The 18,219-nt window shown below is 43.0% G+C and overlaps 1 protein-coding gene across 2 annotated transcripts in view; it reads left to right on the forward strand.

Moving 5' to 3' along the window:
- TRAPPC11 (trafficking protein particle complex subunit 11) overlaps positions 1 to 18,219 on the forward strand; it is a 461,933-nt gene that overhangs the window by 310,116 nt on the left and 133,598 nt on the right. For both annotated transcript variants that reach the window (XM_086962470.1, XM_086962471.1), the window contains exon 24: positions 3,477 to 3,542. In XM_086962470.1, the coding sequence (XP_086818596.1) occupies positions 3,477 to 3,542 (66 nt within the window). The remainder of the gene's footprint in view (positions 1 to 3,476; positions 3,543 to 18,219) is intronic.

Below are 18,219 nucleotides of genomic sequence, written 5' to 3' on the forward strand. Positions count from 1 at the left end.
GGGTGTAAATGTTGGCATAGCTAAGAGCATTTGGCAGCTATCTCAGCATTTCAAATGTCTCTCAGAAATGTCCCTCTGAAATGGTTCATTGTTTAAGGTCCTTCTGGGTCCTCATTGTTTTTTTAAATGACCAACATTCTTCATGCCCCCATTCCTAAGCCCTTTGCAGTTGAATCCAGTTCTAAATGTATTAATGGGTACTATCTTCATGTAAAAGCACCATTATTCCTTAATCATCTCAACCCATATTTTGGGGAAATTTTTTAAGTTCTTGTTGATCGTTCTTTCACTTCTTTTTTACAGAGTAAGTTTGTTTTATTTGTCACGAAAGACTTTGCAGCCATCCTTCTATCCTCAACTCACACTTGTAAGACTTGATTGGATTCCCTTAAAGTTCTTTATTACAAGAGCTGAAGAATGCAGGTTGAATTGCCAGCTTTCTGGTGGCTTTTAAAGTACCAAGAAGAAAAAGGCAGTCTCCAAGCAGACCGGTTCACTTTGAGTTGTTCCTTGTATCTGACCATTACAAGCAAACTAAAAAGACGACCCTACAGTAGAGATTCTGAGCCATCATGGACTAGGGATCTACACTCCCCATAGCCTCCTGAGGAATTTGCACTTCTTTGATGGGTGTCTAATTCTTCATGGCCTTATTATCAGTTAATTAAATAGCCGTCACTCTACACACATTTTTCACCAGACCCTCTGCCCATTTATATTACTGCTAATGTGGTCTTTCAAAAGATGAGGAATCTGTAGAAGAGGTATTCATTAGATGAATAAGTTACGTACCTTGGGTAGCAGTTTTCCCATACAGATTCATCATCACCCTCCTGTAGTATAGTTTGTTTCGCTCCTCCTTCTTGCCTAGTCCTTCTGAAAATGATGCTTCTGTGTCTCCTTAGACAGAGCTTCTCTGATGCCACCTGCCATCCATTCAGTCATTTTGAAAGCCTTCTATATTCACTCCTGGCGATATTTCAAACTATAATGATTCATGAGAAAGAGTGTTCATCAGAATGCCACCTTCATCTGTACCAGTGTTCCTATGTTCAGTGCAACTCCATCCCTGGGTCCTAAAATAAATTCAAATACCTAATAGGTACTCATATGGCACAGCATAAGGAAGAGGAGGGAAGGAGTTTAAAGTAGTAGATACAGAAGCTAGTGCCAATGTAGGATAGTCTTCTTCAATTAATGTTGACAAAACACTCAATAAGTGGAACAAGAGAAAAGAACATCACTCTTCCAAGATGAGTCCATCCTCCTCTAAAACTATGAGGCATAGGAGCATTGCTCTTTTCCAAAATCTGAACATTGACACCTGGCATGACATTTAATTTTGTAATATCAAGAGAATGAAATGTTTTGCTTTTTCCATAGCCTACTGTCTGTTCTCAAACTTAACATTATATACCACTTAAAATTTGGTTATCGCCATATAGTGTTCAGATAGCAAGCAGTTTTGGTAGCCTGTAACAGATCTTATTCAGATCCAGCCGATTTTAGAATTTGTGCCCTATGTCCCATATGCAGAGGGATAAATCATCTATAGCCATAGGTAAACACCTGACACAATCAGCTCTGGCTGCAGTTGTCTTAGGCAAACAGAAAGGGCATGATCCCTCCCATCTGCACCCTTCAAACACATTGACCATATCAGCAGCTGCAACTGAAATGCTGCAGTTTATACAGGGTTTGAAACATCCTGACCACAGATACCCACCAGAAAGACCTTTCACTGTGTGCCATTTAAGAGACATTACAATGTAATTCTCTGTCTCCAGCAAAGTAATGCTTCCATCTCTATATTCTATCTAGACTTGAGCCTTTGGCAGTTCAATATGTCCTTGACCCACATTAAAGCAAATAGAACATATACATTTATTTGATTTAATGTTTGTAAAGCACCATATAAAGCTGTAGTACTTTTGTCATTATAGAAGCCAATTGAAGGAAAAGGAGAGGAAAGGGCAGTAAAGAACCAGACAAGATAGAGACAGATCTTGTCATTCTGGAGTGCGTTTGATGGACATGTAAAATGCAGTGGTGCTCCATTAAGTTTTGAAAAAGCCAAAAATCTGATCTCTTCCACTTTTCTCAATCTAATAAACATTTCGTACTTGCTGTATTTCAGACTTCAAAGAACTGCAAGTCATCCATTAAGTCTTATGTACAACTTTCTACTGTCACACATTTGTCCTGAATTCAACCACACAATCTAACTGAAGTATTCAAAGATAACAAACTTCAATGCTACTTGATTTCCTACAATTGTGTTGTCCAATGTATATGTATGCTGCTGTCAGTGACAGCACTTTATTAGAACTCAATATTAAATGAAATAAAATGCATTTACGAATCCATATTTATGAGCCCAGGGTATAATGATTTAGATGAAAGGTGTCCAGAACATGGCTGGGGCATTTGAGATACTTTAACTATATCATTCCTATTCTCATAATTTGCCTTAAGCTACCATTTGCTCCTAAAGAGCTGCATGGCCATAAATATTTGCATTTGCAGTTTTATTTACTCGTTAGGTGAAAGAGGTCAAAGATAGAAGAGGTGCATTAAGCTCCTCCTCACCTGCTCAGTTAGTTAGTTAGGCCTCATTGGAGCTACCAAGGCTTCTCAGGTCTTCCCTAGACTTAGGATTGTTTGTATGATAGGTGTATGAGTCTCCTTTAGTTCTACAAGAAGTGCAGGTCATTTACTCCTTTACATTCTCCGTAATGTAAATGCATCACAAGTTTTTCCTTTTTTTTTACCGCTGTTGGAAAAATTGTGCGTGCAAAGTTGAGACATTTACAACCCATACACTTCGTGGAATCAGAAAATGTGTTTGTCCGCTTAACCTCACTTAAGTTGAATAGTGTATGCTAATACAGTGTTTATTCCTTCTTTTTTTTTTCAACAACATTGTACATTGTTTTGCTTGGTAATTCCGTTGTGAAAAATAGATTTAGCCCTGTTTTACCCCACAAGACACTATTTTTAAATGTTTTTATTGTACCCAAATTGTTCTTTTTTTCGTCTGTATAAATTTCCCTTTGTTGCATTTACAACCCACAATCAGAACATAGATAGTAATGGTGAAAATTGAAGCAGAAGTGTCACAAAGAATACGCCTTTGATAAAGAAGTGGTATTAAGCTGTAGAATCAAAGAGTCATGAACTAAAAGTGAATCACCAAGGGAAATCAAAAGTATTGCTGACAGCTCATTTATATAAGCAAATTTGTGCTGTACAGGTCACAGGTTCAAAACTTAGAGGGATTTACTCTGTTGCCCATCCTCCCTAGGCTATTAAAATAAAAACCCATCTAGAAACTATTGTATGTAGCATTGGATAAAGGAGACGGCAGAATACCAAATCATTTACAAGTAAAGAACATAGATGGTTCCTTGAAGCATTTGCCAGAATACTAATGATGTATGACACAAATTAGTTGTATTCTCACATTTTTGTTGCAGGATGAAACCGTTACTATTGAAACTGTTTTTCCATTTGAAGTCGCTACAAAATTTGTGTCGACAAAGGTGAGCATCTGTCCATGAAAACAGTTGTATTCTTTTCCTGTAAAATGTGCTTTTTCTGCCTTGTCTCCCTAGATTGTTTGCCTTTTTATGTAATTGTTTTTGCTGGTAGAAATCTGAGCACTGTGAAAGTGCTATTTATGCTACGCAGTGCACGTGTTCTGCCCCTGAAATCACAAGGTAAAAATTGGTTGCACCCATTTGGCTATTTAACTTCCCAGTAAGGATTTGTTAAGTTGGTTTAGAAAATGCACCAGTAACGTGGAAGGTAACCCTCAGCAGATGAGGCTTTGCCCGCCACAGTGCTTAGCCTTTTTTTTTATCTTTGGATCAATTTGCTCTTAAGCCTTCATAACCTTTTTCCACAAAAGGTATCCAGAACACATTTTCAGCCCTTTTTCCCCACATATTGAGGTTCTAAAGATACTTACGGCTTTTGGATTCCCATGGAGGGAACCAAGAAAATAGCAAAACAATTGAATTTCTTTTACTGAGACAAATGTGCTTTGAAGGCAAACATGTTTTCCTCTAAAATGGCATCACCAAAAGGTCTGTTGTGCTCAGAACGCTCTCTCTCCAGATTTCAGGAACACTCAGAGTTGTAAAGGAAAACTTTTTACCACAGTTGTTGGATTTTTTCTAAGTGGTAGCTGATTTTCCCAATTTTGGGGGATTTTACCTACTAGCAGTTTGTATTGGAAACAGGTGTCAAACCTTTGGATGAACCTGGAAAGGTATACATTTCTGTAAACTAGACAGAATTCCAAATTCAGCAATGGGCTATTTATGCAGGTGGCTCATAGTTTCCTGAAAAAAACAAATTGTTGAAATAAGAAGGAAAAAACAGAAATTGTTGACAGCATCTTCATTTATAATTTATTGCCCAGGTGTTTGATTTGTAAAAGTAATGTACATTTATATCTATCAGACAATTCTGAAAAAATCTAATAATGGAGAGTTAGGAGATCTATGCATTTTTAAAATGCGTCCAAGATGTTGAGGTTAGGATTAGTGGTTATTTGTATAACTCTGAATTTGGGGTTAACCATACTATCATGTGATTCAGAGCGCATTTTGCAAAATGTGATGTTTGATGTGCGCACCAGCTTACATGTACAAAAATGGAGACATATTCGATTTATAATAACAAATGTCCTACTGTTCTGTATTCCCACACTTTTTCAGAGAAAATCTGTACCTCACTTCTATGTATAGGACTAATACCTCTGATAGGAAAGGCCTCGAAAAGCAATGTGGAGATGTCAAGTTTTCGGTTTGAAAATTGGCACATTTTAGTGATGTAAATGGCTGCAGTACTTGGGCCTGGGTTCGGCCTCCACCCAGTGAAATCTACTAAACCCAGACATTTCTGGGTTTAGTAGATTTCACTGGGGCTCCCCTGAGGACTATATTTTGTGTACCATCATGGTAGTCCAGATTTTGTCTGAGACTACCATGGGAGCCCAAGGTAGTGTGACTTGTATGGAGCGCACAAAATATTCTTACCCGGAATACCATGTTAACCACAAACCTTGGCTAAAATCTTGTTTTTTCCACACATTGCAGTGAAGGAATTTCTGATAGATACATCTGCCGTGTGGATTCCTCACCTTGTGAATATCCCCCTGCGTCAGCAACATTCTAGGGATATTGAAAAGGTGAGGAATCCACAGACAGATATTGTATCTACCAGAAAAAGCGTTACCGAAGGTAAGTAACTTGTTCTTTAGGAATGTGCAGGGATTCACAAAACTGCAACCACCGAGTGTTTCCTCATTTCTCCCAATAAAGCACACCCCACTTGTGTTGTTGGATCTACCGCCTGAGATAGAAACAGATGAAAACCATGACCATATCAAGTCAATGTGGTCTTTGCGTGGTTTTTTCTTGTCTCAGGTACTCTCAAGTCAGTACAGTCACAGTGGTTCAATTCTAATTTTCAGGAAGAAAAACTCTTTTGTATTATAATCCCTTATAGGTTGAGAACTATTACAAAGATTTTCCAAATTAGGTGGAATTAGGCTGCTAGCTAGTCAGGTAAAAGGGTGATAGATGGAGTGTATCGACATACAGCCCTTTTAGGTTACTTAATAGTTATTAATCTAACTACTTCACATGAGTCAGTTTCCTAGCGCTTCACTTTTGTGTAGTTTAAGGAGAAGCAAGTTGGAAAACACAAGCCTTACTGAGATGGGCACTAGGGACAGTAACAAGGACTCTGCTCCATCTTTTCATGCAGAGTGCACGCTCTGCATTGGCAGTATAGTTGACTCTTTTCCTCTCTTGCTGCAATGTAGTCAACAAAGTGCTGATCCTGCAGCCTTGCAATCTCTTCCACAACAGCTAAAGTAGAGGCTACTGCTTCTACAGAAGAAAAACTATCAATAACTGCCACTGAAAGTCATGGAAGCACATCAATTTTCCTGTGGTAGTCTGGGGAGAGACAACAAATGCATTGTATATTGCCAGGTGGATCAGGTCGACAGACAACTTCTTATCCCGTGTTGAGTTTTACGGCTCACATTATATTGATGAAGTAACTGGTCATTTTTATCCACTCCACCAATGTACTGGATGTAATCAAGTACACATTTGGGCTTTTGCATGCATGGAGATTGGAGAAGAGTGTTGTACATAAAAGATGTTCTAGAATCATGGTATATATTTCATGTTGCTTTATTCAAGGTAGTTACAGGTCCAGTTCTTATGATGGTAATTAACAGACCCCACCAGGAGTGACCGCCCTGTCACTCAGCCTGCCTCCAACTGTCTGTAGGCCAAGGCAAAACCCCCAACATTCTATGATGTCATCAGGTAAACATACTGTGACATCAAGTGAGTATCAAGGAATTACAAGGCTAGGGAAAAGAGTCAAAGTCCATGTACAACATATCTCCTTTCTTTAGGGAAAAGAACAAAATGATATATACTAATAACTTTGTTAAATTTACAACTAAACTATGGCGCCAAATAAGAAGATACAAACATGTAAGAAGCTATAAGAAAGAAAGAGAAGCGGAAGAACAAGGAAGACACCAACGCACACCACCACCCTCTTCCTAATAAAGGTCGAAAGCAAGAAACATACAGGAAGTTATGAAAATTACACAAGAGAGAAAGAATACCAGACGTCTCCGGCACCTTAAGTATAGTGAGAAAGAGTCTGCCAAAACACAAGTGAACCAGCACGAAGAGTAACGGCAAGAGTCTAAACACCAAAATACACAAAATTAGGAAGTTCAAGAAGAAATTGAATAATACATTAAGTCACACTTAATAACAGTAAAAAGATATAAACCCATTCATCAATTACTCAACACTAAATGCAAATACCGTAACACGTAAACGACCTGCAGGAATTACACGTGTAGAATTTATATGAAAAGGATGTAATAATCTTACATACACATCATATTGGGAACGTTCTCACCCTTAAAGTATAAATAGGGATACACCTACCCTTCATAAATATCATGTCAAGGGATACACTCACCCTAGAACAAGTTGCTGGGATACGCTCACCCAGGAATGCAACTGTAACGTAACGGGGTTTACAAGAAATACTTAACCCGTGAATTTCATGCACTAGAATGTAACAGGGATTACAAGAAATACTTAAACCCGTGAAAATTGAATATATCATAACCATAAGTGTTATCACTATAAAGGCTTGCATAGAAATCTGTGTATCATGTGAATAAATCATGTGCACTAACTTAAAATGCATGAATATGAATACTATAAATAACATGCAAGTCGTAAAGCAATGCTGAATAAAGTCAAATTATAACCTGAAACTTATAATAATATGTAAACTTTTGAAAAATATTTGACTCTACATGACTAAATATCAAAGCATAGAGATAACATAAATTATGTTAATGTTAAATAGTTAATCACAGAAATAGCATGTAGAGAACAAAAGAATAAATTAAAATAAAAAAACGTAGTCACCGTAGTCTCTCCTTATGAAGAACAAAAGAATAAATTAAAATAAAAAACGTAGTCACCGTAGTCTTTCCAGTAGATGGCACCGTGATATTAGTCTTTCATGTAGACATTCAGTTAAATTTCGCTTCTCACACACGAGGAAACGTTAAATATATGAAGCATGTGATTTTAATTTCGTAGTGCCTCCGTAGATCTGTTACTATCGAGAGAAACGCCCGCATTGACTTCTGTGGAGAAGCTTACGTCGCGTTGTGACGTCTCTCCCTGCGTGATGACAGGCTGAAGGCACTCAGGCTTCTTCAGAATGCTGGGATGAGGCTGGATGCGCACGCAATCATGTTTTGGAGCAGGCTGTTTCTTCGCCGAGTCTCAAGGAGAATCCATCACGTCATCACTTTCAAAAGTGGCATGATGGAGAGCAGGTCGGCGCAGAGGCAGAAAAACGGTTGAAGAAAAACGGTAAGGAAAGGCAAGCTTAAATTCCATAGTTCACAAACTAGTCGTTGTAGAATAACTCGGGTATTATTTTTAAATGGTTAGCTCATGTTTTTCATGTTGAACTTGCAGTGTAAAATAACGTGTGCTGCTTTAAACATATATTTTCAATTAATGTGGAAAAACATTAATTGTACAGTCAAACTCTTTTAAACTCAGCAGCTCATGTCTTTCATGTTGACCTTGGAGTGTAAAATAACGTGCGCTCCTTGAAACACATGTTTTCATTTAAAGTGGATAATCGTTCTGTAAACTTTTCTTAAGCTTATCAGTTCATGTCTTTCACATTTGATGCAGTGGAAATTAACGAGGGTCGCTCTAAATATATGACATAAATTAAAGTGAAAAACGTGCGCTGGCAATCTCTTTTACACGCTGTAGCTCAAGTCTTCCACATTAGAATGTTATTTGCATTTCAGTTACAGTCTTATGTTTTTAGACACCTGGCTGTTTATTAACTTAGTGTTTAACTGCAGTAATTATTTTAAATTGAATTTCGAGTTGGGAAATGTCACTCGGTTTCAGTAATGCTCTGTTATTCAAATAGTAGCTCAAACAGCAGTCCATAAATATGCTTTTCCTCTCAGTATTTTAACAATGACACCTTAGGGAACAGGCTGTCCGGATATTGACGGACACTGGTGGGGTCTGGCAAGGTGTTTCCATTGTTATAATAAATAAGATAATTGTCTATGAGAGGTTTAAATTGGAAATAAAACAGAGGCTTACTTGATGGTTGTGAGGTTGATTTCTTTTGTAGTCGAGGTACCTTTTCTTTATGAAGAATTGATTTCTGTATCCTGTAGATTCCTTATTTATTTCTTAATTATCTTTGGTTCTTTAATTTTCTTTTGCACGCTGTAGGTTCTTTAATTTTCTTTTGCACGCTGTAGATTCTTTAAAAATCCCGTCCAGAAGTCGCCAAAATGTTGTACATAAAAGATGTTCTAGAATCATGGTATATATTTCATGTTGCTTTATTCAAGGTAGTTACAGGTCCAGTTCTTATGATGGTAATTAACAGACCCCACCAGGAGTGACCGCCCTGTCACTCAGCCTGCCTCCAACTGTCTGTAGGCCAAGGCAAAACCCCCAACATTCTATGATGTCATCAGGTAAACATACTGTGACATCAAGTGAGTATCAAGGAATTACAAGGCTAGGGAAAAGAGTCAAAGTCCATGTACAACAAAGAGCTATCACGATTTCGAGTGAGCACATATATTTATTGACTATCTGAGAATTTCGCAGGCAGAACGCCCTCCTTTGGACTTTTTGAAGACCCTGAGGGAAATCCTTTACAACAACTTTGTATTGTACTGCCAGTCAGTGCCAGTTTTGTATAGCTCACTGAACATCTGTACTCCTCTATAGAAATTGTCCGCATAAATGTCATAACCTTTATGAAGGAGTGATTGTTTATGCTTCCTTTCCATATTTTCACTGATTCTCAACGTGGAGGAGAAACCTGCAGGAATTATGGAGGAGTCCTTCCCAGTACGTACTTTCAGGCTGTATACATAACCAGTGAAACTGTTGCACAGCGTGATGCCCCAATAAGCTTTTTTGGTTTACACTGCCTGAACATCAGCTACCCTTAGTACAGTATTAATGGCTCATCAACAGCTAAATTCTTCCCAGTAGTGTAAATCCATGGGATATTGGCACACAAATATTCCACAGCAGGCCAAATTTTGAACAATCAACATTCTTGGTCTGGTTGGTTCTCTGACAATTCTGCCGAATTGTCTTTCAAATGCAGCATACGCTGCAGAAACAAAAAACGATCTTTAATCTTTACCGATGTGAAGCTGGATGTTGCCCAGATCATACGAGTAGGCCACCAAGTGTTCTATTGCTTTGTACTCTATTCCCATGTGCTTTCAAAGATTAAAATGTGTTTCAACTCCCCAACTGAAGTGGAGAGTCTACTAGTGTGCCCTAGAATGAGGTGCGAGAGTGCCTCTGTTCTCCCTTAGTAGCTGTTCAGCATAAAAACTAGTTTGGTGCACAGGTTCTTCAAAAAAGACGTCATCCACAATGAGATGGAAGTAGCCAGTGACCAAAAGAATTTGAGTATTGCCTTTACATCCAGCCTCTCCAGTAAGTGGGGGAATGTGTGGCTGAAATCTAGTAGGGGGCTACCAAGTGAGCATGCTCACTGTGCTCCACACAATACCTGCCTCCCCTTCAAATTGGGGCTAAACTACAATTGTCTCTCAGCTGAGCAGATTGCGCTTGCAAAGAGCCATCACGTCTGCCATGGCCATGCAGGAAGACAAGCCCTCATTTGATGGAATTCCACCAACTCAAAAATCACTTCCAAATTCTGATCCATGATCTTCTTCCCCAATTGGAGTCTCAGTATCAAAACCAGCCTCAGTGCTCTCCTCCATTTTTTGAGTTAATGCCTGGGCAGCAGTCATCCAATGAAACACCATCACTGTTAACTATCAAAAACATTATTCCTTAAAAAATGTGCGCTAAATAGAATGCAGAGGGACTAGTGGAAATTTTGATGCACTGCACTGAGAATGCTGTGTGTGTAATATGGGCTGAAAGTGAGAATGCAGCGCAATGCTGTGCAATTCAGAATATAGCACAAAAGTAATGGAGACCGCAAAAACAAGTACAGTAGGAAAAACATTAATTGAGAATTGAGCAGCTCAAAGAATGTTTATGGTTATTTAATAAAGAAGAAGAATTTAGCTTTGAACCTACTGCCTGAGGACTGTTCATTCAAAAGACTACCATAATTTGTTGGGATGCAAATTGGCATTTGTGGTGCTCCTTCTCTTTACAGTTTCGTTTTCTGGAAAGGTGGTTATTGTGCGGTGGACCACGAGGAGTGAGCACCAAGTTCATTTGAATACACTTGTTTGCTGATAATTATTAAATCGACTAGTGCACGGGTTGTGCCAAGCCCTCACCACATGAACTGGACAAGTACAAAAGAAAGTACTTTAACGTGCAATACAAACAAAAATGCAATTACAGTAAGAGTTTTCCATTTTCTCTTTTCTGGCATAGGGGTCATGGGCCAGAGCCCCCCCCCACCCCCCAGTAAGGGAAAATGCTGACCATTAATTAAGCTCCCCTAGTGAGCCAACCACCCAAACACATTGATGGATTTTACAAAAACCTTATTGTTGGAGAAGCTGCTTGGCCCTTATCTGTCTGGGGGAAAACACGGGTTAAAAGCAAAAATATTTTTTGAGCCTCAAAAAGCACACATTGGCTTATTAGTCCCTGGCAATGAAGAAATGTACTTTGTGTGAAGATGTGAACGTTGTGAAAGAGAAGAATGCCATCACTCACATTGTAGCCAATGGCTGAATTGGGCTGACAAATTATCCCTTTTTATGTATGCAGTATTGCAGTGTTTCTTAACCTTATGACTTATGTGAACCCCCACTTAATCATTACTGGAATACGGGGGCCCCCACTGAATCATTATTGAAATCCAGGACCCCCCTCTAAGTCATAAGTGGCAGCCAGGGAAACTGCCTAAGTAATTGTAATGATTTGAACCACAAAACAATACACAAAAATAGAGAAGCAAGCTTTCAATAAACAAATACTCAAATTATGACATATTTTATCTAAGTCATAGATATAAAAAAATGAAAAATGTACCTTTAAATGGAAATTTTGAGTTTTTCTAACATCAATTGAGGCCACTCTTCTTACATACTATGTTTTGTTTGATGCACTTGCACGGATCTCACGAATCAGCCTGAAGATACTAACATAATATTTTGCCTCAAATTTCAAATTCCCACACCTTTACTGAATGTCTTAAAATTTAGATTTTTACATTTTCCTCTTTTATTTATATACACTTTATTAATCTGTTCATATATATTTTCTAAGCAGTCACAGACCCCATGAATAGGTGTCAGACTGCCACAATTCTGTGGAGCATTGAGCCACATTTTGAAAGATACAATAAGACCAATGGATGAAAAATGCTGGTTTAAAGGCCCTGTAATACTTCTAGAATGCCATCACTTTAATTGAAGTTGTAGCCGTGGTGAGCCTAGTGGCTGAAGTGGGCTTCCCCAGTGCCCTATACAGTAGTGCACCAAAGACAATTATTGCTGTCTAATGAGTAGGCCCTTATGCCACAGAGGCTGATCATTCCTCCTCTCCCACACCTCCCTCCCAAAAATGTTTTCCTGGTAGCCTACTGGGATTCCAGTGAAGGAATCGCAGACACTGCTATGTGCCCAGAGCACGAATCCAAGGCAGAGGGGCACCCTTGGAAAGAGGGCATAACAAAGCCCCCGGACAGGACTGACAAAAAAAATCTAACTGGGGTCCATGTTTTCCCTAGCATTTCCAATTTATTTTTCTCAGGGTAGAGATAATACCCTGTGGGAACCAGGGGTGGGGGGCAATAGGATGGGGACATGTGGGGGTTGGCGCCAGCCCTTCTCCTTTTCCAAAAAGAGCACCATTCTGGGAGAAGTATCACTAAAAATGGGAGACTCTCCTCTTTCCTGCCGTGGCCTCTTATTTTTGGGGATGCCCACAAAATGTAAATCCACCAAATGTATGGAGTGCCATCCACTAGCAGCTAGCACCCTTTATTGCCCGATGAGTGAATGATCACTCTGACATCGAGGTGGTGGGATCCTATGTGGGAGGTCTTCCACATCAGCTCCCATACCTTTTTTTTAAAATTAGCAAAGCCTCCGATGTTGGCCCTCCAGAGGAAAAGACATTCACATGCTTTACATTATGGCAGTAGTTACAGAGGAAGTGAACTTCTCCTCCTTAGCACTGGAGGGGTTAAAATATTCATCTTTCGGACTGCGCCTGGTGGCTATCCCTAGGTATCGTAGAACTCAAGGTGCTCTTCCTGTGTTCTCAGCAAAAACTGTAAAGGAATTAGCATAAGGACTGTTCTCAACCTTCTGCTTGCTGACAAAAAGACCACCAGCTTGGGAGCTAGAGTGTAGAATTGGCAAAAGGACACAACCTCAATCAATCAATCAATCAGTGACACTTATAAAGCGCGCTACATACCCGTAGGGTCTCAAGGCGCTGGGGGGGGGGGGGGTGCCGCTACGGCCAAGTAGGAGAAGGACCTTCCTCCTGTAGTCGCTCTTCGGATGCGGGGGACGGCGGCGAGGGCGTGGTTGGCTGATCGGAGGTCGCGATTGGGAGCGTAGAAGTTGATTCGGCTGTTGAGGTAGCTCGGGCCTTGGTCGTGTAGGGCTTTGTGTGCGTGGGTGAGGAGGCGGAAGGTGATTCTTTTGTTGACGGGGAGCCAGTGAAGGTCTCTCAGATGTCCGGAGATGTGGCTGGTTCGTGGGATGTCGAGGATGAGTCTGGCTGAGGCGTTCTGGATCCGCTGGAGTCTCTTCTGGAGCTTGGCGGTGGTACCGGCGTAGAGGGCGTTGCCGTAGTCCAGTCGGCTGGTGACGAGGGCCTGGGTGACGGTCTTCCTGGTCTCGGTGGGGATCCACCAGAAGATCTTCCGTAGCATGCGTAGGATGTTGAAGCACGCCGAGGAGATGTTGTTGACTTGCCTGGTCATGGAGAGGGAGGAGTCCAGGATGAAGCCCAGGTTGCGTGCATGGTCTGTCGGTTTGGGTGCGGTGCCCAGGGCGGGAGGCCACCAGGAGTCGTCCCAGGCGGAGGGTGAGGAGCCCAGGATGAGGACCTCCGTCTTGTCCGAGTTCAGTTTCAGGCGGCTGGTCGTCATCCACTCGGCTACCTCTTTCATCCCTTCGTGCAGGTTGGCTCTGGCGGCGGCGGGGTCGTTGGTCAGGGAGAGGATCAGCTGGGTGTCGTCGGCGTAGGAGATTATGCTGAGGTTGTGTTTGCGTACGATGGCCGCGAGGGGGCTCATGTAGACGTTGAAGAGGGTGGGGCTCAGAGATGATCCTTGGGGGACGCCGCAGATGACTTCGGAGGCCTCTGACTTGTACGGTGGTAGGCGGACTCTCTGTGTTCTTCCGTCGAGGAAGGAGATGATCCATTCCAGTGCCTTGTCCTGGATTCCGATGTTGCTGAGGCGCCGTACTAGGGTGCGGTGGCAGACCGTGTCGAATGCCGCGGAGAGGTCTAGGAGGATGAGGGCCGCTGTTTCTCCATTGTCCATCAGGGCTCGGATGTCATCGGTGGCGGCGATGAGGGCGGTCTCGGTGCTGTGGTTGGCTCGGAATCCGGACTGTGAGGGGTCGAGGGATCCGTTCGTCTCGAGGAAGGCGGCCATCTGCTTGTTGACGGTCTTCTCGATGACTTTGGCTGGAAACGGGAGGAGCGAGATGGGGCGGTAATTCTTGAGGTCGGTGGGGTCCGCTGTTGGTTTCTTGAGTAGAGCGCTGAGTTCGGCGTGTTTCCAGCTCTCAGGGAAGATGGTGGTGTCGAAGGATGTGTTGGTGATGTCTCGCAGGTGGGGTGCGATGACAGCGTCGGTCTTGTTGAAGACGTGGTGAGGGCTCATTAAGGCGATCCTCTTTTCCTCTTATGATGTGTTAGTTGTTTGTATTGATGCTTTGGTAATCATAAATCTGATAGAGCCTTCTAGCTACAGATTCCTTACCGTAGAATATCCCCAAGTGTCAGGCTGGATCCGAAATGTTTGATAAATCTCCTTATGTGCCGGTTGATGCCATTGGTAGGATCTGCATGGCGTTGTTTGCACCAGAGGGGACGTGCACAGTGCCTATATAGGCACCACTCCAGCATGCTGACATTAGTTCCTTCTTTTCCACACCTTCAGCATAGATCCAGACAAGCTCCCCGTAGTCAATTATTGAATAAAGTTTTCAACCTTTTTGTCAAACTAAACCAGTGTGACTTTTTGTCTCGATTTTTGGACTATGTCCCCAAAAGAAAACCAACTGGTTTTGGGCCTTTCATGCAAATGTCTGTGACTGACCCCCCCACTTGGTGTGTCTGAGATGGCTGGAAAGGGACCACGGCTCCACAGACTGTGCAGATGGCAGGACCATGAATTCCAAGGCCATTCAATAGCGGGCCATGAAGCTTCTTTGCGCTCGACATGAGACTGCGCGCTGCTCGCCACGCAACTCCACCCCGCTCGCCACGCAACTCCTCGGCTTCAGGTCACCTTCACCAGGGAGGTCTTGGAACTGTTCCTGGAGTCGGTCATGCCCATCTTCATCCCAATCCCAGACTTCTTCAGGTAAGTTCCACACTACTGTGACTACTGTGCGTTGATTCCATTCTTCGGATGATGCAAGGGAATGTTATCACAAATCCAGGCCCCACTCTCAGGTTGTTCATGTGGAGCCGATGTCTGACACTGGGTCCTCTACGAGTTTCCCAGATCTTGAGTGACCCCAGCCTAATGTTCTGAGTTTTATGAGTCCATGAGCCTCATTTTTGGGCATTTAATCCCTCTGGAGTGCCTTCAGGTGGATATGTTCAGAAGCAACTCCAACTGGGGCTCCAAAGGCAGGTCCACTCTCGGCACCAGATTATCCCTCAGAATCTGTTGGTGTATCCGTATCGCCCCCGGCCACAACTCTGCCACCTCCTCCAGGGACCATTTCAGAAGCGCATTTCCGGGCGTCGCTAACACCTATCAGTGCGTTGAACCCATTGTGTTTCCCATCACTGCTACCGATACGGACTGGCTTCAGCCTGAATTGGATATAAAGTACTATTTCCTCAAAGGGTCCTCTGAGCAACATGAATGGAGTGGATCTGAGGATCACTATGGCTACTCTGATCGACCTCTCCCCCCCCCGGTCCCCTGAGCAGGGTCCATGGCCAATGACACATGATATGAAGACCTGACTGATGGCAGTGGTCAGGGCATCTCGTCAGACACTGGTTGGCACTCTTTCTTCTCCCACAGTGGCTACGGAGGGAGAGGCTTCTTTTGCAATTGAGGTCCAGAGGGCAGCTGAAGTGCTGGACCGTCAGCTGCCCACAGTTAAGGTCAAGACCTATGTCTTCACAGAGGTGTTTCAGCCCAGGGTTTCCCGCTCAGAATCCCTAGTCCCATTTATAGAAGCTCTCACTGATGACTTGCTCGGAAACCCATAGTCCGATTTAGTGAAGCTCTTACTGATGTCCTGCAGAGGCACTCCTGTGTACAGAACTATCTCTCGCTGCTATTGCCCTGCACCCATGGAGCCCAGTCTTCCTCTGCAAGCATTCCAATCCTGAGAGCCTTGTGATCCAGGCTTCAACCTCCAAGATAAATCCTAATGTTCCCTACCACACCACCTGGTAGGGAATCAAAGAGGGTGGATGCCTTCAGAAAGAGGATTTTCTCTTCCACCAACCTGGCACTGTGGTTCTTGAAGGCAGTGTGCTTATTGGGCTGTTTTTCCCACATTCTGTGGGATACGGTTGCGCAAGGGCTGCCCATGGTCACGGAAGAGGCCAGAACCATACTCTCCCAAGCCATTGCCTACGGGAGAGATGCTGCAAAGTTCACGATCAGATGCGGATTGGATACTACAGATTCACTTGGCAGAGTCATTGCTTCCACGTGGTGCTCCAACATAACGCCGCTAAGGACAACAGGCTTTTTGAGCGATGTCCAGATATCCCTCATGGGCATGCTCTGCGATGGACTACTTCCTGAACAAGGAAAAAATTCAAAATTCTCCCTTTGGCTCAGGTGCTGTTTTCCGTTGATCCTGGAGACCTGATGGTTGCACTGGACTTACAGGGCGCCTACTTCCATATCCCTGTCCTGCCTGACCACAGGAATTACCTACGGTTCATGGCAGGCCAAGAGCATTATTAGGTTGCTGGGCTCCCCTTTGGCCTTACCTGTGCCCCTCAGGTGTTAACCAAAGTGATGGCGGTGGTTGCAGCACATCCACATAGTTCAGGGGTTACAGTCTTCTACTACCTCAGTGATTGGCTGTGGAAGATGTGATCGCCCCAGGTAATTGGCTCCCACGTTCGGACTACGGCGGACCTCCTCTATTCACTGGGATTCACTATTAACCCACTGAAGTCACAAATGAATCTCAGAATCACCTTTTCATCTGAGCTATTCTGGATACAGTGCAATTTCGGGCTTGTCCTCCGGAGCAATGAGTCCAGGATATTAGGGCTATGATTCCAATGTTTTAGCCTCTATCCCGGATTTTGGTGAGACTGACTCTGAGGCTTCTGGTTCTCCTGGCCTCTTGCATCCTGCTGTTAAAACATGTCCATTGGCATATGCAGACCCTGCAGTGGGATCTGAAGTCACAGTGAGCACAGCATCAGGAGAATCTCTCAGACCTGGTCCATATATCGGAGAGAACTGCAAAGGATCTGCAGTGGTGGCTCACAGACTGCTATTGAGTCAGCTGCAGATCGCTCTCTCTTCCCCAGCCAGAGCTTACAGTAGTGGCAGGTGCATTACTTGTGGGCTGGGGCCGCCATCTGGTAGAGGTGAAGATCAGTGGACTCTGGTTTCTGGCAGAGTTCAAATCAATATCAGCATGTTGGAACCAAGCGCGATTATACTGGCATTTACAGCCTTCTAATTCCATCAAGGAAAGGCTAGTCCTGGTTTTCACAGACATTACCACCGCCATGTGGTGTTGCAACAAGCAGGGCAGAGTCTGGTTGTGAAACCTGTGTCAAGAGGCCCTTCGTCTCTGGACATTGCTGGAATCTGAGGACATTGTCCTGGTTGTTTAACATCTGGAGGGCTCTCTGAACGGCAGAGAAGACCAACTCAATCGTCAATGCCTGCGGATCAAGAATGACATCTCCATCAGGAGTTGTTCCAAAGCAGCTCTGGCTCAGTCTCATTTCGTCTTGATTGGAGCGAAGGACTACTGTAAGCCTTTGGCCCCAATATCACTCCTGTCTAGAGTTCTCAAGAAGATAAAGAATGGCTGGGGCCAAGTCATCTTAGTGGCCCTGGATTGGGCAAGGAGACTGGTGTCCCGAACTCCTGAGCATGAGTTCCCCCATCAGGCTGCTTTGTCGGGAGGATCTCATGTCGCAGCAGCAGGGCATGGTCCTACACCCTAAACCATTCACTCTCCATCTACATACATGGAGATTGTAAGTTGACAGTTGAGGCTGTTTGACCTTCCTTCCGAAGTATTGTTATGTCATATTAGCAGCCAGGTCCTCCACCAACCAATGTACTCCTGCCGATGAGATAGGTTTGTGGTTTGGTTTACTGCCAAATCTGTTGATCCTCTGTCTGCACCTTTGTCTGAAGTTCTGTTGCTTACCTTATTCCCTGCCTTGGAAGGGCTCACTTTGGGCACAGTTAAAGGCTTTC

This window comes from Lissotriton vulgaris, chromosome 3_1 (genome assembly GCF_964263255.1).
Source record: "Lissotriton vulgaris chromosome 3_1, aLisVul1.2, whole genome shotgun sequence".
In the NCBI taxonomy this organism is placed as follows: domain Eukaryota; kingdom Metazoa; phylum Chordata; class Amphibia; order Caudata; family Salamandridae; genus Lissotriton; species Lissotriton vulgaris.